We start from the raw sequence: 25,524 nt of genomic DNA on the forward strand, positions 1-25,524 counted from the left end.
GAGAATAAGTAGCATAGATGATAGGAGGAAAATAGACAGGGGGAGGGTAAAAATAGTGTAGGAAATGTAGAAGCCAAAGAACTTATAAGTATGACCCATGGACATGAACTATGGGGGGGGGAATGTGGGAGGGAGGGGGGTGGGCAGGATGGAGTGGAGTGGGGGGGGAAATGGGACAACTGTAATAGCATAATCAATAAATATATTTTAAAAAGTTAAAAAAAAAATATGAACATTTCACCTAAAATGTCATATGGCATGTTTGAGTGTGATATTGTTATGTTACAGAATTACCTGCTTATGGTTTTGTAATAAAAAAGGGGCATTATTTGTACTGGACCCCACATTTCCGTATGTGTCTCCAAAAATAAAGACACAATATTATCATACTATAGAAAGTTAACAATAGTTCTGTAATATAATCAGATATTCAGGAAGTGTTCAGATATTTTAATCGTCTCATAAATGCAATTTTAAATAGCCTGAATCAGGACCCAAATAATGCCTATACATTGCAGCTGGTTGATATGCCTCCTTATGTTTCTTTTGAATTTATAGGATGCCCCTCCATGTCTTTTGTCCCCTTGCAATTTATTTGTTGAAGAACCTAGTTACTTTTCCTGTGGCACTTCCTATAGATTACGGATTGTATCATCATGCTGTTCTTAACACGTTCCTCTGTCCTCTGCATTTCCTATCCTAGTCCTCTAAAGGTCAGATGCATGTTCATTTGGGGTCAAAATAATTGATAGATGGTATTGCACCTTTGCGTCAGGAGACATTTGTCTGGTGGTTTCTCTTCATAGTGGCAACAGCATTGGTGATCACCATGTATTCATTCATTCATAACAGGTCCAATCCTTTCAAACTCCTTTGCAAACAAGCTTTCACTTATATGGAAACTCCTAAGAAAAAATGAGACACTTTATATATTCTGTAACTTGAATGTTTCATATAGTGAACTTTTCCCCATAAGGATGTTGACTGAAACAGATTTTCAGCAAGGAACCTAGAATGTTCTTTCACCGATCTTTTGATGTAGGGCCAAGGGTTTAACATTATTATGAGTTAATTCTTTGAAGTTTTACGATTAGTGTTTCTGATATGAATAGCACACACCCAAAAGCATCCTATTTTTAGTTTTATTGTTTTGATTTCTTTGAAGTGGAGCAGAACACTTGGAGCTCAGTGTTTTAGATTTATAGTTTATTGTTTTCTCCCCAGGCTTTTATGGCTTCCCCACACGTAGTTTCACCCAATTGACTGGCTGTTAGTAACCCTTCATAGAACATTTGACTTGGTTTTTAATGGTCGTCCTTTTAGGTTCTTATCTCTTCAGTTCATGTGATATTTAATCACTTATTATACACAAAGAGGCAGAAAGAAACTTGGGAACTAACCCAGTGTTTTGGGTTGAGTTGTCCTGTCTCCCCGCCACCGAAATTCACATGCTGTGCTCCTAGCCCCAGTACCTCTGTATTCGGACTGTGTCTGGAGGTAGGGTTGTTGCCACTGCAGCTTGTGAGATGAGATCAGACTGGCATAGGGTGGGCACCTAATCTGATATGACTAGTGTCCACGTCAAAGGGGGAATTTGGAGACAGGTACACACACAAGTAGGACTCCATGTGAGGGCTGGAGTCATGCTGTCACAAGCCAAGAAACTACCAGAAACCAGGAGAGATCGAGAACAGATCCTTTCCTGGGGCCTTCAGAGGGAGTGTGGCTCTGTCCACATCTCGCTCTGTCTGGACTTAGTGCCCCAGAACTGTGGGGCAATAACTTTCTGTCGTTTAAGCCACTTCATTTGAGGTGCTTTGTTACAACACGTCCAGCAAGCCAATAAATCCAGTAAGTACACAAGTGAGCAGAAGACAAGTGCGGAGGGCCCAGGGCCCCCAGCAGAGATGGTCACCTGGCCCCTGTGGACTGTGTGCAGCCATGTTTTCTGAGGGAGAGCTGATGGCCAGGTAACCTGGTCAGCTGGGAAGTGGGGTTCAGCTCCTAGAGTCTCTACTGTACTTTTATATACATCAGTCGCGTCATCCATTCTTTAATGGATGGATTCCAACGCACGTGCTGAAGAGTAAAAGGGATGAGAAGTAAATAATGTAACTGATTATCCCCACCTTTTCACAACTGTGTTATGTAGCATTCACCTTCACCAACGCTTTAAAAATTTTTTTAAAAACTGCCACTGCTTGTTTGAGACAAGAGATTTAAGGGCTTTCCACAGATAATTCCTGGTTTTTGTTCCCTGCAGTCCCTGACTGACTTGAGAACCTCACTTTTTTCAAGATCAGACACCTCACTGTTGCCTCTTGTCCTTCACTTGCCTCCTGGCAAACTGTTACTTCTTCAAACTTTCCTTGTGATTCATATTGTGAAAATCTGGTTCCTCCTATCTCATTGTTTTGTCTGTACCACTTTTGTTTATAAATGAAAGTTTTATTTATTTATACATTTTTGCATGTCTAACATGGCCTTTTAATAGTTTGTAGACTTGCCCTGGGTGGTGTGCTCAGTTGGTTGGAGTATCGTCCTGTAACTGAAAGGTCGAGGCTCCATTCACGGTCAGGGCACACACCTAGATTGTGGGGTTGATCCCTGGTCAGGGGGTGCACGGAAGCCAATGAATGGATGCTTCTCTCTAGCATTCATGTTTCTCTCTCTTCCTTCCTCTGTCTCCAAAAGCAAGGAAAAGAGTGTCCTCAGTGCAGATTAAAAAAACACTTTGCAGTCCTATCTTATAAACCTTTTGATGCCAGCCATGCCTGGAGTATCAGAAGTCCTTCATAATTGCTAGCTTTTATATTGATATTTTTGAACTTTTAAAGAGATTGCACTCTCCCACTCCACCAAATTTCTTTTTCTATCCACTCAGTGAAGGGTGAGTATTTGCCATGTATACCTCCCTGACGTCCTGGTGTCACCGCGCCACCACACGCGCTCAGGAACATGCGCCTTTCTGGAGTGTGCTGCTCTGCTTTCACATTTCCTTCTGAAACGTCCCTCGCTGTCAGGTTTTCAATGACTTTTCTTTTTATTTCTCTACTGTCAGCTGCCAGTGCCTCTCCGCTTTCTTCAGACCATAATGCTTCACATCACACACTTCACTTCATGCAACCATCTGGGTGGCTGCCGTGGTGGCCCTGTTTTTCCCATAGAGTTCAGAATGGGTGGATTTTATGATAGCTATTTATATTGCAGAAACTTGAAACATTATTTCCAAGATTACCGCTTTTTTTACTTTTGTGGCAAAACTCCAGCTTATAACATTTTAGCCAACAAGATGCCCAGATTTAACAGTAATTAAATATTTCTGAAGAGTTCAGGGGCAAGGAACAGCTGTGGTGTGGGGGCCACCGTGTGGGTCTTCACTCTAAAGGTGACAAGGGTTCCTGGGGACACCTGACCTGGGACAGGATAAGTATTGAATAAATACAAGTCCTCATATGAGTCCAGTTACAGGCATTGTTATTAAATAGCTATTGAATTATAGTTTTAATAGTTATTAAGGTAATTTAAAATGAAGTTCTTTTATTTTTAAATATAAAGCAATATATGTACATAAAAGGCAAATGACATTTAGTGGTGATGATTGCTAACAAGATTTTTATGTAGCCATTTATTCAGTCATTCATTCAGTGGATGCTGAGTGAGTGCTTTCCAAGGGCCAGGCTCGGTTCCAGGCTTGGTTGTAGGCTCTGGGGAATAAACACCCACAGAGTGTTTTACGCGCACACACACACTCTCTTTCTCTTTTTCCAAAAGTGATTATTTAACAAAGTTTTTCTGCCTCTTCCTTTTAAAACTACATATCTGATTATTCTAGACGTCCATTTCATTTGTCTTTACTTTCCCAACATGCAGAGAAGTACAGAGAAAAACATTCATAAAACATCGTAGTGTATTTCTTCTTGGGGAACGAACAAGTAGTGGGATTGTTTTAAATAAGAGAATGCAAATGCTAGTGACAAAATTGAAGCCCCCGTCCCAGTTTCCTTGATCCTGTCTTCCCTCCCGCCTTCCCTTTCCTTATCCACAGAAGCCTGTGTTCTTTTGTGCATGGTTTTATGTACTCACTATACAGAAAGGGAGCATTGTTTTGTGTCTGCTTTCTTTCTTTTTGTTTAAGCTCACTGTTATGTTTTTGGTTTCTCTCCATGGTGCGACCCATGGATTCTAACCCATTCACTTGAGCTTCACTGTGATGCTCCATTGTATGAGTAAGCCACATTGTGTTTGTCCCGTTCCCTAGCAATGGTATTTTAGTTTTCCTCATCTTTGTTACTGCTGCATACTTAGTGTTCCATTGACTAGACAATGCATTTCACTGGTGCATTGATGGATATTTGGGTTTGCAGTTTCTCTCAAACGCCATTACAAAGACCACTGTTGAATGCACGTATAGCTTTGCGTAGTTGGGCAAGTACAACCAGCAGGAGCAATCCTAGAAAAGGAATTACTGTGGCAAATGGCATGTGCATTCAGAATTTTGAGTGACTTACCGAATTGCTAAGTTGTGCACAAATCTGTACTCCCAGTATTAAAACATAAAATGCTTGTTTTCTCATACTTTCTCCAATGCTGGTTATTAAGACTTTCTATCAATACCAATCTGACATGGTATAGGAAACAAAGTCATGTTTTAATTTGTGTATCTTTAATCACAAGTGAGTCATATCCTTCTTCCATTTGTATTTCTTTATTCAAAGGAACTTCCTGTTGCTTATTTTTCCATTGAGTTATTGCTGTTTTCTACTGATTTGTTAAAGTGTCTCACCAAATTTAAAATACTGTATTTCTTGAAGAAGTAACAAACGTACACGACTCAGAATTTAAAATCACAAAACAATGTGAGTGTGCCGTTCTGTGCCCTCCTTGGTTCTCGGACACCCAGCCACCGTTTCCAGGGCTCGTGGGTGCATTTGTGTGTCTGTGTCTTTTCCGATGTGTTTTTTACCAGCGAATCTGTGTGTACGGTCTTCTCCTCCCAGATGACAATATGTTGTAGATGTTATTTGACACTTGACGTTCTTTTTAAACATGCCACTTGGTCCTTATTTTATGTTAGTACATAAAGAGCTTCCTCAATCTTCTTTTATTGCTGTACAGTTGTTCATTACTTATTAACTAGTTTCCACCATTCTGCTGTTACAAGCACTGTTCTTAGGAACTTCAGTTATTTCACAAATGTGCAAGTATGTAGGATAAACTTCTAGAAATAGAATTGCCAGGTCAATTGATAATTTTGCAAATTTACACTTTTAATAGATATTGCCTAGTTGCACTGCATAAGGATCAGACCGCTTTAATCCTACAAGAGCAGTGCAGATCTCTCTCATTGGGTCTTGTCCAGTGTCCTGTGAGGTGGGCATCATCCCTGTATTACAAACAGGGACATGGAGGGTCAGAGAGAGGAACTCACTTACCAGGGTCTCACACAGCTTGTGAGAGGGCAGCGTGGGGACTGGGCTCAGATCTGTCGGAGGTCAGTGTCGTTGCCATGCCATGCTCCTTTGGCCAGGCTGCTGGGTAATACCTTGAAGCAAGATTGGACAATGGGCCTCATGGGAAATACTTTGTAAGTTCTACTTCCCAGAAGTCTAGAAAGAAAAACAAATAGAATGACTGTAAATATTTGCTATAAAGGCGGTCCAGGTATTACTCAGTGGATCTTAGACCATTTCCAAGGTGCCTGTTCACACATTGTGCTGCTTGTTTCATTATTGTCTTCCCCACGGGAACAGGAATGGACTCCAGAATTAAGGGCCGGCCTCTACCGGCTCCTAACATGCCTTTAAATGAAAAATTATGTTCCCTTTGTTCAAGCTATTTTTAGTAATTCTTCCCTTCTATACCTGGAAGTCCAGTTGTTTAATTTTCTTTCTTAACTTTTTGAGTTAGACATTTGGTTCTCTCTTGGTTTTTTTTTTTTTCTGTTAAGAGTTTGCCATGTAATTTATTTGATGGGCACTCTTCCTAGGGCATTTGTGAATTTTAAGTCCAGAATATAGACAATAGGAATTTTGGTTACAGTCTGTACCCATCTCAGAAATAGCAAGTGATTTCTTTTTTTTTTTTCTTTTTTACTTTCAGCATTAGTTTGTATTGGTTTCAGGTGTACAGCATAGTGGTTAGACAATCATATACTTTACAGGGAGTTCACCCTGATAAATAACTCCAGTACCCATTTTTATTTCTATTTCCTAATAAATGCATTTAAGTGTATACAGTTTCCTCTGCGAACACTTCGGCTTTACCCTGTAAATTTTGAAATGTGGTGTTTTCTAATAGTTTATAATTTCAATTGAGTAAATTTTACCTTTTTGAAAGGATTGAATGACAAAGGTTAGGCATGACTCATTGTAATTCATTTAGAAATCCCCAGTCTTAGGCGAGGCTTGTATCCTGCCGACCACCTGGCTCTGTCCGCAGCTGTGAGCTGCGTGCCCAGAGTGAACCCTAACGAGCCCTCCTCCCCTCTCTGCTCATCACTTTCTGAAACTGCGCAATGAAACACAGGGCCTCCGTTTTAGGATATTGTTGAAGCAGTTGCTGACCCCGTCTCCAAGTTTCCTCGTGGTGAGAACATGTGGAAAAACCCTTCATTCTAGTCTTGTTTCTCCTGAACAATTGGCCAGCGCAATTAACTCTGAGTGGCACCTGGGGAATTTCAGCGCTGTGGCTGCCCCTGTAAGCCAGCAGGCACAGGGCTGCCCCTGGCCGCATCTGTTTCTTTTCTGCAAATGCCAATGAGTGAGTGCAGGCCGTGGGGATGGAAGGTGGGGGGCAGATAGTCTCTGCTGCTTTAGCTTAGGAGTTTCATCTTCTGCCCCTGGGCTTGCTTTTCTTTTTTCTTGCTTCTCATTCATGTTGTCTTAATTGTATACATATCCCTGTTAGCAAAGGTAGAATAGGAATTTTATAAAAAGAAAACCTTAAAGTCCAAATTTGTATTGAGTGGGATTGAAAAACAACTAACTTAAAACTAGAGGAGAGGGTTGGAGAAGACCCCCAGGACAGCAGTCAGGTGACTGGAGTCTCCTTAGCCTTTCGAGGATGAGGACAGAGGGGTGGTTAGTTTGCAGAGAGAGCGCTGCTTGAGACGCCAGCTGCAGGGAGGAAAGTTCTTAGTCTACACTGGGGGCCAAAAAGTGGTGAAACAAGTGTTTATTGGTGTTTGGCTTTTTTTTTTTTTTTTTTTTTTTACCATTTCTGACCTCATGTAGGAACCTATGAGTTTCTGAATTATCATTTAAAAATATTTGAATATGATGGTGTCACTGATTCAATAGCACATGTTTATTAACTGAGATGAAGGCTCTCTTCAAACCTAATTGGAAGTAAATGGCCTTACACCCAGGCCGAGAGGAGGTTGTGTACATTTTAATATCCTCCTGGAAATGGGCTGACCCAGAATCTCAGCCTAATGAGATTTGGACAGCAGGCTTCTAAGAAGGAGATTGATTGTGACGTGCTGTGTTTAATGCAGACAAGTCTGCGGCGGTGCAAAATGAACGTGCAGGGAATGGCATTTCTTTAAAGAGCCGTTCCATATATAACCTGTGCAATAGAAATGAAGCTGGGTAGAAATGAATATCTCCTCCGAAATTTAAGTTAACAACAACTTTAGAAATGAGTGCTTCCCAAGTATTGCACTGCAATAAAGGAGCAGACCAGTCTCCTTAAAGACCGGTTTGCTCACAGGTAAATCCGGATGTTCTGCGATGAGGTGTCTATCAAACCTGCTCACTCATCTCGACTGTGCTCCTAGCTGAGGCTGCCCATCTCCTGGACCACCACAGGGGTCTCCTGGGGTACACAGACAGTGGGGAGGGCTATACATAGTAGCCTCCTAACAATCGTACTAGTGACACCAGCTGGCTCTCCCCAGAACCTGCCACATGATGCCCTGCCTCAGACCCTTAGCATCTGACTACTCTGTTTGCCTGGACCCTTCTTCTGCATGGCTTATTTTTTCATGCTGTTTGAGTCTTTGCTCAGCTGTCACCTCAGAGGGAGCATCTTTGGCCATACTCTCTAATTCAGGACCCTTCTCCCCACTCCCTCCCCTTGCTTCATTTTTCTCTGTAGCACATAGTTTGATATTATAGTAAATATTTGTCCTGCTTCTTAGACTCGAAACATCTCGAGGGGTAAGACTATTTTGCTGTCCTCCTCAACGCTGTGTCTCTAGAGCCTGGAGCAATGTAACGCTCGATCCCTAATGTGTGCATTAGTGGACACACTCGCGTGCACCCCACGTGCTCATGGTGTGCAGTCACACCCGCCTTTTAGCTCCTAGAAATCTCCAGGCTCCTTCCTGACATGGGTGCCCTTGCACAGGCTGTGCCTCTATCTCCAAGTTCCACATCTTCCAAGTAGGTGGCTGGCTCCTTTGTGTCTCCAAGTCTCTGCCTGGGTTTTCTCCTCAGATGGTGGCCTCCCTCGAGAAAACGTAGCAAGCTGCCTCCTCGCTCATTCTTTTCCAACTCCGCACTTTGGATCTCACGCTCAGAGCCCCCCTCATCTTCTCTCCATCGGCAGGCACCCACAGTCCTGCGTTATAAGCATCCCTCCTTCCCCACTGTGATTCTCTTCTGGCAAAATCCCATGTCTCCTTGCACCATTTTCTGGTTCCTCCATTGTCTCATTTCTGTGTCGGAGCAACTGTGTACTCCTAGAAGAGACTGCTGTGCCGTCTACAGGACTCACTTTACGTGTGCATCCACAGATCTCCAGGCCACGCACATTCCTGTTCCACTTCTGACTTGGTGTACTTCCTGTTCTCGCATTTCTAACCCAAACGCTCCCCCACCAGCCAGTGACCTCATACTACATGAAGGGAATGGATGGAATCACATGGAAACTGACTCATCTCTCCCTATTTTTATTTCCAGTTTCTCTGTAGAGCTAGGCATGCATTTAGGTTTCTTTTCCCCTGGATAGAATTATTAATCAAAAGATAAGATCTTTTTCAAAGTTTTTTTTTAAAATTTCAACTTACCAGAAGGTCCAGTAATTGTTTATGCCACTGCCAGTAATATGTTGGGCATTTCAAAAACAACCACTTGCAAGGGATATAACCTCTTGTCATTTTAATATATATTTTAGTTACTGGTGAGATTGAGTGTTTCTCATCTGCTTTTTTTTTTCCTTTTTGAGGAGTTGTCTATGAAAAATGCCTCTTGCCTAGTTACATAGCAGAATCTTAGTCTGCTTACTGTCTTTTTTGTGATGTTAGCTGTTTACACAGAAGCCCTTTACCTCCCTGTTTACTGTGAATTGGCATTAGGCCGTTTGGTGTTAGAGAATTTGTCATTTAGGGAAGATCATCTGGTCAGAAATAGTCACCCAATTTCATACCATTTTATAGATGAGAACACTAAGGCTCAGAGGTGGGAGGCTTGCTCATTTAAGACCTTAGTAAGAGCTGGTAGGAAAAGAAGCAGGAAAAAGAAGGAAGGGGGAGTGGCCTGGGAGGTCTTTCAGCACATAAGTTGGTCTTCTTTGTTGACTGAAGTTGGATTCCTGCTGCTTGGAGCAGAGTAGGAGCTTTTGTTGAATAAGTATGCTTTTGTTCACTAAGTAAGCAAACTAGTCGTTTTTTGTAATGTCATTTGTTGCAAACACAACAGACATACCTTTATTTATTTCCATTTTACATGTAGTATCTGTTAATATGAAATGCAGAGAAACAAATAAAGGTCCAGCTGTATGAAAATCAGATGTGCCGCTGGAATGGCTGGGCTTTTCAAGTTCAACAATATGGTGATTTCAGATTTCTTTTAGTTTGGAAGAGGTCTGATTTTTCAGTCTCAACCGTTTAGGGCTTAATAAAGAAGCTGAGGTAAAGGATGTGCCAGAACTTCTTCTTTTTAAAAAAAAAATTTTTATTGTTATTCAATTACAGTTGTATGCCTTTTCTCCCTGAACTTCTTAAAACAAAAAAGATCCAACTTCTTAAGAATAGTATATTTCTATTTTTTTTTCTTCAAGGAAAACATGCCTAGAGGAATGTTATCTTCCGAAGTCTCATTTAGCTGTCCTGTCCAGGGCGTGCATGATTTACTGAACACTTGCCACAGATGCACGCGCACTGGGTCAGAGATTGTGAGATGTACGTAGGAGAGAGAACATTTTCTACTTTAAGGAACAGACACTCTCTAGATAGGAAGATAAAATGTATTTACAGAGAAGAAGGAGTCCAGGGAACATGTAAGCCAGACGATCATTAAATGTCACACCTGAGTGATGAGTTGGAAGGGTTTAGCGAAGAGGGAAGTCAGCTGAGGACCTCAAGTTTTAACTTAGAAGGAAAGAGCGAGGGTTTCGGCGGGTGGGGGAATCTCATTAACAAGTCTCGGAAGGGTCATGATCAAGTCAGGTTTCGACTGGGGGACCAGGGAAGAGATCTGGCTGGATTGGGGGGGTCTTGTTTGGTGGGAGATAGCACTACAGCAGCTGCCTGCTTATTGCTTAGTGTGTGCCTGGGCATCTTGTTCAGGGCTTCTCACACGTTATTTCTTAATGACAGATATTATTACCTGGATTGTACAGATGACAAAATTGAGGCCCAGGGACATTAAATAGATTTCCAAGTATCAGATTTGGAATCTGAACCTAGGGTCACATGATTTAAGGTGACCATTTAATTTATCAACTAAAGGGGGCATTTTAAGAATAAAAGGAAACATTGGTAATGATTTGGCCAGAAGAACAGGTTATCTCTGGACAACCAGGACTGTGGGCAACCAAGGTATATATTTGGTCCCCCTGACTGCAAAGCCAGCGCTCGCTCTGATTGAAAGCTAATCAGTGCAGGTGACATAAGGGGGTTGTAGGGTGATTAATCTGACAGCACTGAATACAATGGAACGGAGAAGGGAGGTGAGAGGCCAAACTATAATTAGCAGGGGACTCCATTAAAAGCACGGTAGATGCGTGGAGGGTGAGAATTAGGCGGCGGAGTGCTAGGGAAGCAAGATTTCCTATAAACTGTTTACAATAAAAAACTGTAAACCTACCCCAAAGTGGAAAAAATAATACAGTGAATCTCTATGTGCCAATTGCTCAGATGAAAAAAATTGTCCGATTTTTTTTCTTGTTTCATCTATCCTCTTCTTTTATTTCTCAATATTTTTCCTTGTTTGGATATTTAAAGAAAACTCAGGCATAATATCATTTCACCTTCCACCTCAATTGGATTTCTGAAGACTATGGACATTTCTTACTATCTACAACACCATTACCAAAACTACCAAAATGAATAGGAACTCTGATTTTTTACTATGAATTCTCACTACTGAGGATTATATCCACATTTCCCCAGTTATATGTTTTACTGATTTCTGTCTTCCCTTGAATCAGAATCCCAGTGAAGAAGGGAGAAATCATAAAACATTGTGATTCCCTAAAACTGGGTCCAAAAGTTTTGAGCTTAACAAGCAGGACAGCAGGTTAACTGGATAAGCGGGTATTGGGAGTAGAGTTTGGTTAAAACAGTTTGGAAAAGTTTATGGCGAAAGTTGGGGAGAAATCCAGGAACTTTTTTCCTTCCAGATATTTATTTTGAATAATTTTAAATCTTTAGAAATGTTTCAAGAACAGTACTGTGAGCACCTGTATGTCCTTTACCTAGATTCATCAATTGTTACTATTTTCCTGACCCCTGAGTACTTCAGCACGCATCTGGTAAGCCATTTTCCTACACCAGCGTGTGTGAGGATGATACTCAGAACATTTGACATTAGGATAGCACTTTTATGTAATATATAGCATTTATATTTATATTTCTCAAAATTTCCTATTAATGTTCATACTTTTTATTCTCAAGATCCAGCACTCAGCCAAGATTCCCACTCTGGCTGTGTCGATATGATCTCTAATCCAGAACAGTTCCCTAGCCTTTTTTGATTTTTTTGTCTTTGTAACATAACAACTTATTTTTTTTGAAGAGCCTAAGCCATTTCCCTCCAAAAACATCTCTCAATTTTGAATTTATCTTGATGCCTGATGATTAGATTCAAATCAAATATTTTGTCAGGGGCACTACATAAATGCCCCACCCCCGCAGTGGGTCACATCGCGAGGTTACTCTTGTCAGGTTGTCCCATTACTGGTGACATGACGTTTGATGATTCAGTTAAGGTGGCTTGTTCCCCAACAGTCATGTGCCTAGTGCTTTTAGCATCCGTAGATTATTCTTGCCTTAATAAACCATCACCTCGGTGGTTTTAAAAGGATAACATCCTATTACTTCTTTTCCATTCACCAGTGGGCTTTCTGTGGTATCAGGAGCATTCTGGTACCAGCACATTACAGGAATTGGGGAAACCAGCATAGTCAAGTGTTTTCCAAGGATTCAGTGGTGATTTGGGGAATGGCCTGCACAGAGCTCAAGGATCTGGAATCTCTGGGAGCGCAGCAAATGTCTGTTTCTACATGCAGATGCAGAAACAACCAGGGAGGAGGGCCGTGTGCATCTTCAGCTGCTGAGGAGCCTCACTGAGTCGCGCCTTCTGAGTGCCTGAGGCTCAGCTGTCATAAAACATTCCTTTCAGTGGCCAACCAGCTGCAGGGTTTCTTATCCCACAGCTAATAAACAGGCATAGTTGTAGAGATCCAACAGCAGTCGGACTGTTCCGCGTTTAAATTGAAAAAAGATGGCCTTTGGACATTTCATTCCTTTTCTCTGCATTTGGAGTTTTGCTTTCCGACACTTAGGAAGTTTACATAGGAGTCATTCAAAGCAGGCAAGCAGGTGTCCTGTTTGTACTGGGTTTGGGATGTTGGCTTTTGGGGCCACTGGGCTCTTACTAATTCCAGTCTCATTCTCAGTTTCTAGTGCTGCTTTTATCTTTGCCACGAATAAGTGGAAGACTAAAATGCTGGGCTCACTAAACCAGGGTCAGGAGTCAGGTCCCTGCTTGCTTGGCTTTGAAAAAAATCATTTTGTGACCAAAGAAAGCCCTATGCATTGACCACACGGACCAGTCAGGCAGTGTGGGGCTGCTATTGATCTCAAAGGGGTGGGACCTTGTCTGGAGCCTGCACTCCCAAAGCACACGCCATGAGGCCTTATATCCCCCTTGGCCCACAGCCCCGCCAGTGTCTCCTGATCAGCATCTTATGATATAAAATCAGCTCATTTGGGGCTCAGTGAGGGTTTGGCACACAGTCAGTACACTCTTTACTTCTCAGAATGATGGATGTTTACAGCTTTTAGGGAGCTCAGAGCTAGTCATTTGTTAATGACCACCCCCCTTCCAGGACTCATTTACAGATGAGGAAACTGAAGCACAGAATGGGTAAGCAACCCGTAAAAGTCCACACAGCCATTAAATGGCAGGGCTGAAATTCTCTTCTCTAAACTGTTAAGCTAATTGCCTCTCTCTCCTCATCTCCCACCTTGGATATTTTAAGCCGTGCCAATTATTTGTAGTTCCTTAAACCAGTCACGTCATCTCATGCCTATGTTCCCTTTTCCTGAAGTTTCTTCCTTTCACTGAACAGTTGGATACATTTCTACTCCCCTTTAAGACATCTCAAAGATCACCTGCTCCAGTCTTGCCTTGCTCCTGCTATCTCCCCTGACCTACCTGCTGACGCCGAACCTCACACGGCCACAGCTTCCCACCTAGCACACCTGCTTCATCTTATTTATGTACCTGTCTTCCCAGTAGACTCTGAGCCCATTAACAGCATAGATTGCATCTTTTCTTCTCTTCACCCTTAGCACCCACGACAGGGTGTGGGAGAGGAGGCAGCCTTCCTCAGTGTTCTTACACTGCCTCCCCAAGGCAACCAAACCCTTGCCTGGAATCTCTGTTGGTCTTGGGGAGGAGAGAGTTTTCTACCCTGCTCACAACAGTGGCATGCCTACAACTGTTTTCCTTCCCCAGGAGCAGAGGGGATTTTGCTCCCACCCTGTCCTCCCACAGCATGGGGTTGTTCCCTGTATCCTACCAGCAGGAAGGTTCCCAACCTCCTCCCCACAGGCAGACGGCTTTTGCATGTACCCCCACCTTAGATGCCGCAGTAGAGTTTTGCCTTGGCTCTGGCACAGAGGGTCCGCTGCCCCTCTCCTGATGGCTTTAAGGCTTTTGCCTCATCTGCAAACAAGGTCTAAGGACCTAGAAGGGGCCTCCCTGCCTGTTTCTCAGCTGCAGCCCACCGCCTCCTTTTTGTGGTCATGTTTTACCCAGGAGACTTTCTTCAGGCATCTGCCCTGCCCCAGTCTCTCTTACGAGCACCCAGTGGAGGCAGCCATTGGAAGCTTGTAAGCAAATATAAACTCATTTTTTCTGGGCCTTCCAGAACCTTCCCAATGGACATGTTAGCCCACAGTTGGCTTTTAAGAGCTTATGAACATTTTTGGTGATTTCTTCTTTCCTGCTTGGCACTCTTTGGAATTCATTTCTTTGCAGCCTCAGGTCTTGGGTGGGCCCAGGAAAAGCAATCTTGCTATCTGGCCAGTTGATGGGAGGAACATTATTTTGCAGATTCTTACCTCCTAGTTTTGCACTGAACATTCTTTTTTTTTTTTTTTAAGATTTTATTTATTTATTTCTAGAGAGAGGGGAAAGGAGGGAGAAAAAGAGGGAGAGAAACATCATTGTGTGGTTGCCTCTCATGCACCCCTACCTGGGGATCTGGCCCACAACCCAAGCATGTGCCCTGACTGGGAATCAAACCACCGAACCTTTGGTTCACAGGCCAGTGCTCAATCCATTGAGCCACACTAAGCCAGGAAGTGAACATTCTTAATGTTGGCGAGTATGACTCTCCTGATAGGACTTCCCCAGCAACACAGATTTCATGATTTCCAATTTGGGTTTTATTCACATAATGGGAATTTGTGGTGTCAACTGAGGCTGATTTTTTTTCCCTAGTTTCTCCTTGTTTTCTCTCTGAGTTTTTCAAGTTATCTTCCCTATATTGAATCCAACAGCTCTTTTTTTTTTTAAACAACAACTTTTAAAAATTTTACTGAGTTTTCTAAACATTCCATGTAGTATTTATATAAACAACAACATTCACTTTTTGTGGTCATGTTTCATCCGTCTGCATAATAATTAAGTAAATTGTATAATTGCACCACAAGTACCACTGGCAGAAAAGCGGTTTGGGGACAAACATGAGAGACTTTGGGAGAGCCCCACAGCTCAGTGGGCCCGGTGGGAGGGGTGGACCCATAGCCACGGGAAAGGTGGTGCTGGGGCGCTGTTAATGAAATGCTAGAGGAGTGTATTTTGCCTGAACCAAACATTTCTTGGGACAAAGCTGGGCTTTTCCAGATCTTGAATACTTAATTATTTCTTTTCTAATGATTATTTATTGGGCTGCATCTAAATTGTTGCAGATTTCACTCTCATTTCTTCTTAGTTTTTTTTTAATGCTCTGAAAATGGCTCCAGGTCACATACCCTGCACAAGATACTGTAAAATCTGATTTACATTTATAGGAAGTGAATGTTCTAACTTGATAGTGTTAAGAATTATGTTGTTTAGGGGAGGGGTATAGAAAAGTATGTCCATAAAAGTTCCTTGTTTAAAAACTTTAAATATTCTTTTAAAAATTGAAAGTGAGCTCAAAGTACACACGGAAAGTAAAGTCCCCCTTCACTCTGCCCCTAGCCCCCACTTTCTGCCCCCATTGTGGGGAGGTGACTGTCCATAGCTGAGCCTCTGTCACATGAAGAACAGAACAGGGTTTAGCTGATGTACATCTCACAGGACTGTATGTGAGATCATGTGGATCTCCTGACAGACAAAAAAAAGTGATTTGAACCACATTCCTTTCAGGGATCCTCCAGGCAAACTTTCCAGCAGAGACAAAGGCTATAACCGGAATTAGCTTTCCAGGAATGTCTTAACGACAAGCCAGATACCATGGGAATCTGCAGATGTTTTCATCGTGTTCCCTGCCCCCTCCCTGGATTCACCAGTGGTGGCAATACAGCTGCTGGCCTGTCCCGGGTACCAGGGCCCCTTCCCAGCTCCTCCCATCGCTAGGGACGCCCCTGAGCCCTCTGGGGACTCGCAGCTGTCTGTGTCCAGGATTCTGAGCTCTTCGAGACCCCAGAAATCTCCCTGCCCTGTACAACCTGAGCACCTGCTTCCTCGGAAAGAATTTGAAATGATTTAAGGGCAAGTTGGGCCACTAACAGGCTTGGAATTGGCTGCCTGCTGTAAAGGTAAAATAAAATCCCAGCGCTGGGATTGGTGTGCACACGTGGCCTGGAGAAAGCCATGAGGACCAGCCTGGTGCCAGATGTCTTCACAAAGATAGCTTCCTGTGCAGCGTTTTTCCCGAGCATTTTTCTTGGAGAGAGAGTCAGCACCGTGGTTAATTCTGGTGCAGGCCTGTGTGCACCGGTGCGTCAGTCCTTCAGGGAGAAGCAGCTCCAGTTAATTAAAGGAGGCCCGCACAGTCCCGTGTTGACAGCTGTCACGAAGGAAGAAAGCACACCAAGGGGGCCTGGATTGCCTTTTAAGTGAAGGAAAGGAGCTCACCTGCCCTCCAGAATACTCGGTTATATGCTTGGAGGCAGGGGGAATAAGTTTTGATAAGTTCTAATAAACTCAGCTTGGCTTCTAAAGGTCTGAAGCATCCATTTCTTTATTAAAAAGCCAAACCAAAGAGCTCAGTCATGTTGACAGAGGCTTTGAACTGTAGGGCGAAGGGTTCCATCTGTCTCTTGTTGGTTCTGTTTCTTTGGAGAACCCTGCCTGACACGACCATCCTCGTGTTTGGGGATTAGAGGAAAGCCTAGCCTTCTCCCCATTCCCATCACTGAAGAAGCAGATAAGCCAGGTCCTCTTGTATCTTCAGGCAGAATCTATGATCACCAAGTGCTTTCTCTATACTGCCTATGTGATGTGTAGATGGTGTGACTTTGGCCGCCAACGACGCCATTTTCATCCACCCTAAACCTGTGGCTTTGAGGTGGGGTGGTTGGCCCCAGTCAGCCATTAAATAAGTGAGGATCTTCCTTTTACCAAAGATGCTATCTTGACTCACCTCCATTCTAGCCAGAGCACTCATACTCAAAAAAGTACCCTTCTCATCGACTATGGCTAACAGATGTGTATGGATTTGCCCTAAGTTAAAGTAAAATGCCTAAGGCACAATTTCCTGCTTTTTCTTTTTCAACTAACCTCTCAGCTATCAGAACTGGTCACACATACTATGCTAATTCAAGTATATTTAAGCATTTTCATGCAATGAACCTGTTCCTTAAACATTCTTCTTGGTAACAGGTAAACTAAGTCAAGTTATCCAAATAACCATAAATTTCCAGATTTGTTTGAATTAATGAGATATATTTCTGTCAAGAAACAATGTCTTCCAGAAATCAGAATCAGGAATTTCCAAAGCATAAAAACAAAACCCAGTAAGCCTAGATTGATGAAGGAAGACCAGACTTGACTGCAGTGAATTACCTCCGTTTATAATGTGAGATCCCTTCCATCTGGAATCTCTGGAGAAAGTGCTGGGGGCCACATACAAACCACGTAAATGTTTATATTTTTACCAAGAAATGTTGCATCTTGATTGAAATCTTTATTCTCCTTCAGAAAGAGCAGCCAGGACCTGGAAGCTGGCGCTCCCATCTGTGCCTTTCTGTGTCCATGACTCTTGGGTAGGGCACCAAGATCTGGTCAATTTAGTCTTAATCTGTTTTCGGTGCACATTTCCCAGAATAACACTGTAATCTGAGAGCATTTCCTTTCAATATTTTGGCAGTAGAGACCATGCTTGAATCTGTGGTTTAAATGGGTTATGAATATGTACTTTGTAGATCAGGAAAATTCAGTTGGTAGTGACGCTTTTGAAAGGCTTGTGGGCATTGAAGACAGGCCTATACATGACTCCGAAGCTTCGTAGACGCATGGACAAGAGCAGGTAGAAAGAGTGTTTTACCTGAGCTATACTTGGTTGCATTTTGCAGTGATTTTTCTGGGTTCCAATGCTTTTTCATGCATTTTCTTGTAGGAATACAGAATACCAGTCTTTAAACAAGATACCTTTTAAAATCTCAGTTTATCTTAGGGCCAACCTGTTGGCTTCACCAAGTCTCCATCTGCTGTGTGACCCGTATGTGCACGTGGAGACTCCCTCCTGGGAAAAATGAGCTACTCTTTGTTGGGTCAAAGTTGGCAGGATAAGCTGCAGGGGGAGGGTGTGTACAGCAGAACTACAGTGGGGGTCTCAATGGCTGGAGCTTTTAGTGAAAGTAAGTGACACCATCTGTCAGGACAAAAGCCCAAGTTTCAGTGAAGAAAATGCCTCTCTCACTGCTCATGCAGTGTCGAAGCAGTGAGGTGAGAGGTCTGGGAACCGGGGCTCGCTTTGTCCGATGGTGCCACCACTGCCTGGGCTTCTGAGTTCTCCATGGGATCCTCTAAATTATTCCCACTCTATACTGTGGTGGGAAGTGTGTAGAGAGGGCAAGCATGAAGGTCTGGTGAGAGGTTTTAGAGGCCAGGCCTAGAAGTGGCATGCACACACCTCTGTCCATACGCCACTGGCCAGAACTCAGGTCCTGCCTCACTGCAAGGGGGCTGCAGAATCACAGGCCCAGGAAAATGAGGGGGCACGTGGATTCTGCTGACACGCACGTTCTGGGCCACAAAGGCAAGCTCACAGAAGGCTGTGCCACACCAGAGGGGAGGTGAAAGATGCTGCATTTTGTTTCCTGTTAGTGTATTAGGTACCAAGCACCTCCCCAGATGCTTCCTTGCCGCTCTTCCACTCCCTGTGCACCGCGGGCGCCCCCAGGGCCCTAACCATTGACTGAGTGGTGGGTGTTCCATCCGGAGTTTCAGGCATTCCAGGTGGTTTGCTCATCTGCCCCCATCCCCTCAGGAACTCGGTCTAAACAGGGGCAAGTTATCAAGTTTATCTCTAAGAGCCTGTGGAAACTCTTATGCCTGGAAAGAAACAATGAGGTGTACTAATTGATATTTAATTTCCTATGAAGGTAGACACTTATAAGCCTAGTTTTTATAAGTTCCTAGAATAAATTTGCATTTTATTTTATTCTATCATAAAACTAATACTTTCAAGTAAAAATGTGAATAATCTCTTTTATTTTGATCAGTGTCGATTTAACATACAAATGAACAGATTAAAGACTAGTAGAGACTGTCCCCACCGTGTGAGTTTACGATGCTGCCACTCCAGGGTCAAAGAGGGACATGGCGGTGTTCCCACAGAGAGACACTTAGCACTGTTTCTGCTCTCTTTACATTTCCAAGTAAACACTTTATGTGCCCAAGAGGGCAGACTGTGTGTGTGTGTGTGTGTGTGTGTGTGTGTGTGATTTCTATTAATAAGAATTCTGAGTACACTTAACAAATGTAGACATTTAGAAAAAAAATTATTCCCTCTCTCAGGTTTGCTCCTAAAGAACAGCTTGTTCTGTACATTTTAATACTCAGTTTTAATGTTTAACACCATAATGCTTCTAAGTCTGTAACTTAATTTTACACTTAATTTGAATAATTTGTACTCTGTCCTGTTGTTGCATCTGGTTAGAGACTAGAAAACATTAGGTAGAGACCAAATAAAATGACCTGAATATAAAACTTGACTGAGACTTTTTAAAAAGTCTTTAAAACAAAAAACCCCTAAAATTAGAATACTTTCGTCAGAAAAAAATTAGCAGCGATGAACAAAATTAACATTTACATAAGAAATGTAGACGCAGTACTTTGTATGGACACCAGTTATGCATATTAATTACTGGAGTGGTGAAGCAGAATGAGAGGCAGCTCTTAGCCTAGGTGAGCATTTGAAAATGCCCCAAACAACATGCGTGTGTAAGTCCAACTTTGTATAGCTGACATTTTAGGGGTTTTATGCAGTGTTCAGAGATGACATGGGAGAGATGTCTCAGGATTCAGAACTCTTGGGTTAGGCTCATGGTAAGATTCCTCTCATTGGCAAAATATCATATAAATGTGAAATTGTTGAAGGATAAATTGTATCTGTGCTTCCACATAATGAAGGATTAGCAATTGCAGCGTAACGTTTTATCAGTGACTTTGAATGAAGTCTGTGCAGTTTGCTGATAAACATTAAGGTGTGCTGTGAGACACCGAAAACTCTTTCAAATGGCAGCCCTCTAATTCTGCCACTGGCAAAACAGTAAGTCAGAAATATCTGTCCTCCAGTCCTTGTTAACGGTTAAGAGCCTCATTAGCTCAATTATGTACCTGCATTAAGAAATAGGAATAAAACTCTGAGAGTACAGCAGTATACAGAGGTATAATAATTTGTGAACAAATATAGACCTTTATCTTTTAAATATACATTTTATACTTTTACTGAAAAAGTAATTTTGCTGTTGTTTTGTGGCTTTTTTCCCCAGATATTTTAAGAAAAATAATACAAAAGAAGTTTGACCTTTCAGCTGATTATGAGAAGGTAATTTTTATTGATGTACTTATTTTAAAGTAAGTATGAGCAAATTTTGAGTGACTGGAAAGTAAATCTTTAAATAACAGGTTATGTAATCTGTGAATTTAGTAATCTTTTTTGACTAAGACCTTCTTTGGAATATTGAAACACCTTATAAATCTCATTTGAACTACAGCAAAAATCACAAAAGCAGTGGTTAAAGAAAGAGTCATCTTTCAAGTTGTATGATATTTAAAAACTATAATTTCCTTAAAGGAGGTATTAATGCTACTGTTTTAGTGAAGGGGGGAGAGTTCCCTAAGTCAAGTTGACCCTTGAACCATGTGGGGGCTGAGGTGCCAACCCCCGTGCTGCCAAAAATGCTGGTAGGTCTTTTGACTCCCTGACACCTTAATTACCAAGAGCTGTTAAACAACTCAAGAAGAGTGTGGAAGCTTTGCTAGAAATAAATGGCAAAGATTCATTCATGGGCCGTAGAGTTTACAAGCTGGAACACAGCTAGGCAAAACCCAGAAGCGCTCCACAAAAGAAAGAAAAGTTCAGAGTGGATATTATAAAGTCACATTCTTGAGACCGCTCAGTCCAGGATTCCTCGCCTCTGGATCGGTCTGAGGAGGTGACCTGTGATCTGGTGGTCTGGGGCCAGGAACAGTCTCTCCTTAGTCCTTCGCGGGTAACCAGAGGTTTGATGTATCCCGAGGCATTGACGCAGGACTTGAAAGTTCAAAACTTTACATTCCCAAGCTGCCTAAAACAAGAATAGAATCATTTACTCATACCTCAACCTACTTGATTTTAGTAATTTAACAGCTTGACTCTTTACAGCTTCACTCTGTTCCCCACGGCCTACTGTTGGCCTTACCAGTAACGAACAGTTGATTAACACGTATTTTGTGTGTTGTACGTAATATATACTGTGTTCTTACAATAAGGAAGCTAGAAAAATGTCATTAAGGAAATGACAAAAGACGTACATTTACAGTACAGTGTGTATTTATTCAAAAAGATCCGGTATGAGTGTATCTGCGCAGTTCAAACTGTGTTGTTTAAGGATCAATTGTAGAATTGTTTGCACACCCCTAGAAATAGGGGTGCATACTTTTTTTTAGAAGATAGTTTGTCGAAAAGTAGCTTTCCGTTTGAACACTGTGTTTTGAGCCCTCTGAGGGTGCACGTACCTGGGATTGGAGGGGGATGGAAATGAGGAAGACAGCCCGGGGTCTCAAGAGGCTACGGAGCCAGATGGCCAAGACAGTGTCTAATTATTTAAAGAAGGAGAAGAAGGAAATAGTAGATTTATAAGTAATGTACAGAGGAACATAGAGAAAAAAATAATTCATTATGACCAGAAGTTCCCCTGTGGGGAGCTGACTTTGGGGCTTGAGGTGAAAAGGGTGAGCAGGGCTGGAGTAGGTGGGGAGGTGGCCTTGCTGGCGTTCCAGGCTTTGGGGAGCATGTGAGCTGGGAGGACAAGGTGCGAAAGAGGGAAGTTCATGCACAAAGCTGGTGGGTGAGGAGGGAGAGGAAGGGAAGGTGAGCTGGGGCCGGGTCACTGGAGGGTCTTGAACACCTTGCTGTGATTGGTGGACAGTATTTTCAGGAAATATCAAAGTACCTGGCATGTCTCTCCTTAATGCCACGGTATTACTAAGTCACTCTTTGGCATCTGTGACTGACTACCTAAACAGAAGAGTGTGTTCTTTTGATTTTGGTTTATGATGAGTGTAGATTACCAGCAAAACAAACCAACAAATGTCTGTTGCGTTGGATGTTATGGAAATAAAAAATAGTTGAACCTATGCGTCAGGTTCTTAGTCCTGGGCTGGCGTCTTGGTTGGGCGTTTCCCTGGTTGGCTTCATGTTAGAGCTGGAGGTCCGGGAAAATGGCTGCTCTTTGGTTTTTGACTTTTCTTCCCACATCAGGTGCCTTTGCGAACTGATAAAAACCATCGCTGTGGGTGCAGAGTGGAGAGAGGAGACAGGACTGAGCCTGCATGAGTGAACTGAGTTCTCCCCCGGGTGTGGATTGGGTCACAGTTTCCACAGTTATCCAGGAAGAGAGCTTTAGTTAAGCCAAGACACCCAAGGAGCGAGGGCACTTTGGGAGGGTTTCAGTCTGATAAGTGCTGGGTGTGTTAGGTTAGGTTTCCCCAGGACAGACCCTGAGGCCTGGATTCCAGGGCAAGTCATTTGTTTGGCAGGTGAAGGGCAGATGATGGGGAAGTGGGAGGTGATACGGGGGAGAGGAGCGAGGGGAGCAAGGGCAGCCTGTAAGGGCTGTGCCATTATGCCCCCTGCCACAGGTGCAGCTAGAATTACCATCTGCATCCAAGTCAGCCCTTGGGAAGGGGGAAGAGAGCTGAGGTGTCTGAACCCCAGGACTGTGGGGGCACTGGATAAGGGCTGCTTAGTGGTGGGTGACACTGTTAGTCCCTAGGCAGGTCTGACTTATGGTTCTAGAAAATGCCTTCGAGCATAGAGTTGTAAGTGCCGGAAGTTGGAAGTCTGAAGAGGCATACCAGGATGGCGAAGGTCTGAGGGGCACGGGTGGGCACCAGTGGCATCTTATATACTGTCCCGCGCCCACTGGCTCGCTGATTAGTGCAGTCGCACAGGTAAGATCTGTCTAGGTGAGTGGTCCTGGGGAGTCTTTTTAGCGCTCATGGCCCCGCGCTCAGTGTGTCGTCTTCTGGTGAGCCTCCGCCAGCCAAGGAGCCTGGGCAGCTGAGTCGGTGACTTTCCAGTGGGGGCTCTGTCAGGGACCTTTCTCCATCAGGGGTTGGGGGCACTCAGCAGTGCAGACCCTTTGTCCCAGGGAAATAGCTCCCTGTCACAGCACTGCCTCCTTTCCGGACTTAAGCTGAAAATTAAAAGTAGTACATAGGACTCTTGAGCCCCTTCTCCTTTGTGACATTTTAAACATATTTTCTCTCTTTTGTTTAATGTATTTATTTAATTGACATTTAGAGTACTGACTAGGAGCAGTGCCAGGGAGGGGGACAGGCTTTTACTCCAAGAACTCGCAGTTGGGGAAGGGGAGGCTGTGGGATAAGATGTGTGTGTGGATGGTAAGGGAGAGTTTACCCGGGCAACTGACTTGCCCATTCAGTGTTTGGGGTTGGGCACGCCCCGTGTGTGCCACGCCCCGTGTGTGCCACGCCACGTGCTCAAGATTCAGAAATGAGCCGTGCTGAGCACAGCCAGTAATGCCGAGCTCCCGAATCCATTCCCTGGGGAATCGGAGAGTGTGGGCGAACCCTCCCCAGCTTCTCCACGTGCTGACTGACCATAAACAAAGGGGAAAACACATAGCATCGCCCACCTCCAATGCTCACACAGGGTTTCTGCAGAGAGAGCGTCTCAGCCTAGCTTGTTAAGCGACAGCTGCTCGATTAAATAACAGAACACATTTCCTATACTCAAAGAATGCATAGTTTGGGGCCATTTAGATAGCCGATTTATTATCACTTTGCACCAATAACCCATCAGTGCCTCCCACGCATCTAGAAACCTTTTCAGGGAGCAGTTCTCCCAGCAACCGCCCCCCCCCCCCCACCTGCCACCTTCCCCATTCTGCACACCACTGTTAGCAGGAATGGCGAGTTTCCTCAGGATGACTTCCTGAATTAGGTTCCAGGTGGTCTGGCTCATCTCCCCTCCAGCCTCTTGGTTTGTATCTTCCTCATTCATTTCCATCCTCAGTAACTACCTTCCCCTTCCTTGAAGCTTCCTGTGGGGGCAGGTGCAGGGCTTGGGACCTGTCCCCGCTGCTTCTCACAGGATGTTTGGGAAAGGTGAGTTAGTTCCCCGTTTCCTGCCCTGTGAGCCCCCGATGACTTGCTGCCTGTGAAAACATGCTCTCCTGTCGAGTATCTTCCAGGGGTCTCAGAGGGCATGCAGATGAAAAGCATTGCAAGCCCCTGACCAGGATCATCATCTGGGGCTCCCTGGAGCTCAGAGACGAGAATAACGCTGACATGCATTGATTATTACCTTTTCTTATTGACTGAGCCTTCGCTGACAGGCTCTGGTCTAAGCACTTCAATGTATGAACCCACTCGATGCACATGAAATAGTACATGTAAAGCGCTTAGAACAGAATAATGTAAACACAGGTTACTTCTCAGGTTGTCTCTGCAGTAACTGTGTAAAATAGGGTCTCAGCTCTTCCCCCTTCTGTCGCTAAGGTAACCAAGGCTCCGAGTAGCATGGTACTAATGCCTTGACCGGACCCCAGAGATTCTGATGTGGTTGGTCAGGGGTGATTGCTTATTGATATTTTCACAAGGCCCCTGGGTGGTGGCAATGGCGACTAACTGCAGTAGGGAAGCATGGCCACTCAGCGGCAGAGCCAGATGCAAACTGCTGCATCGCACAGATAATAACCTCAGACCTGTGTGACAACCGGCACAGGCACGGAGAAGGAGCACGTGTCCCCAGGTCCGCGGAGGGGTGTCGGTTCGCTCCCCCAACATATCAGACCAGGCTGAAACAGGGGAAAAGGAAACACAAGCAACCGGCTGGCTGGTGGGGCTCGCAGGCGGCTCTGCCCTGGCCGGAGCCCAGCATGGTCAGCCCTGGGAGCCAAGAGCCGGTTTCCCAGACTTATCTACTCATAGCCTCAACACAGGGCCACCTTAAAGACAGATTCCTGCTCTTAAGGAATCTCCTGACACCTACTTTGGGGGAGGAGCCTGAAGTCAGTGTTTTTCACGTGTACTGGGAGGCGCTCTTGGGAGTGAGTTTGGTTGGGAGGTACCCGGGCTATAGGTCCCTCACACAGGAAGAGGGCGGGGTCATTCAACCTGCCTGTAGCCCTGCGGTCAGAGGCATCTGAACTGCCCACGCCAACATTTTGGATACCTCATTCAAAAGTTCTTAATGTCACAAATGTTTTTCTTTCCCATATGTGAAAATCTGCCATCTAAAACAGTAGCTTCTGAACTTGGATTTCTTGGACCAGACCATTTCAAAAAGTAATCTGGGGAATGATATATATGAGCCACCTAATTTTAATTTGCTGTGGTTGGACATTTATTAAGTCAATCATGGTGACTTTGTTCCCTTTCATACACGTTCCACCTCCCT

At 43.8% G+C, this 25,524-nt stretch overlaps 1 protein-coding gene across 8 annotated transcripts in view; it reads left to right on the forward strand.

The window, feature by feature from the left end:
- PROM1 (prominin 1) overlaps positions 1-25,524 on the forward strand; it is a 105,454-nt gene that overhangs the window by 32,982 nt on the left and 46,948 nt on the right. For 7 of the 8 annotated variants that reach the window (XM_045182695.3, XM_045182698.3, XM_045182691.3 and 4 more), the window contains exon 3: positions 20,387-20,442. The exons of the other annotated variant lie outside the window; for it this stretch is intronic. In XM_045182695.3, the coding sequence (XP_045038630.2) occupies positions 20,387-20,442 (56 nt within the window). The remainder of the gene's footprint in view (positions 1-20,386; positions 20,443-25,524) is intronic. 8 annotated transcript variants of the gene reach the window in all.

The sequence above is a fragment of the Desmodus rotundus genome, chromosome 4, assembly GCF_022682495.2.
Source record: "Desmodus rotundus isolate HL8 chromosome 4, HLdesRot8A.1, whole genome shotgun sequence".
NCBI lineage: Eukaryota > Metazoa > Chordata > Mammalia > Chiroptera > Phyllostomidae > Desmodus > Desmodus rotundus.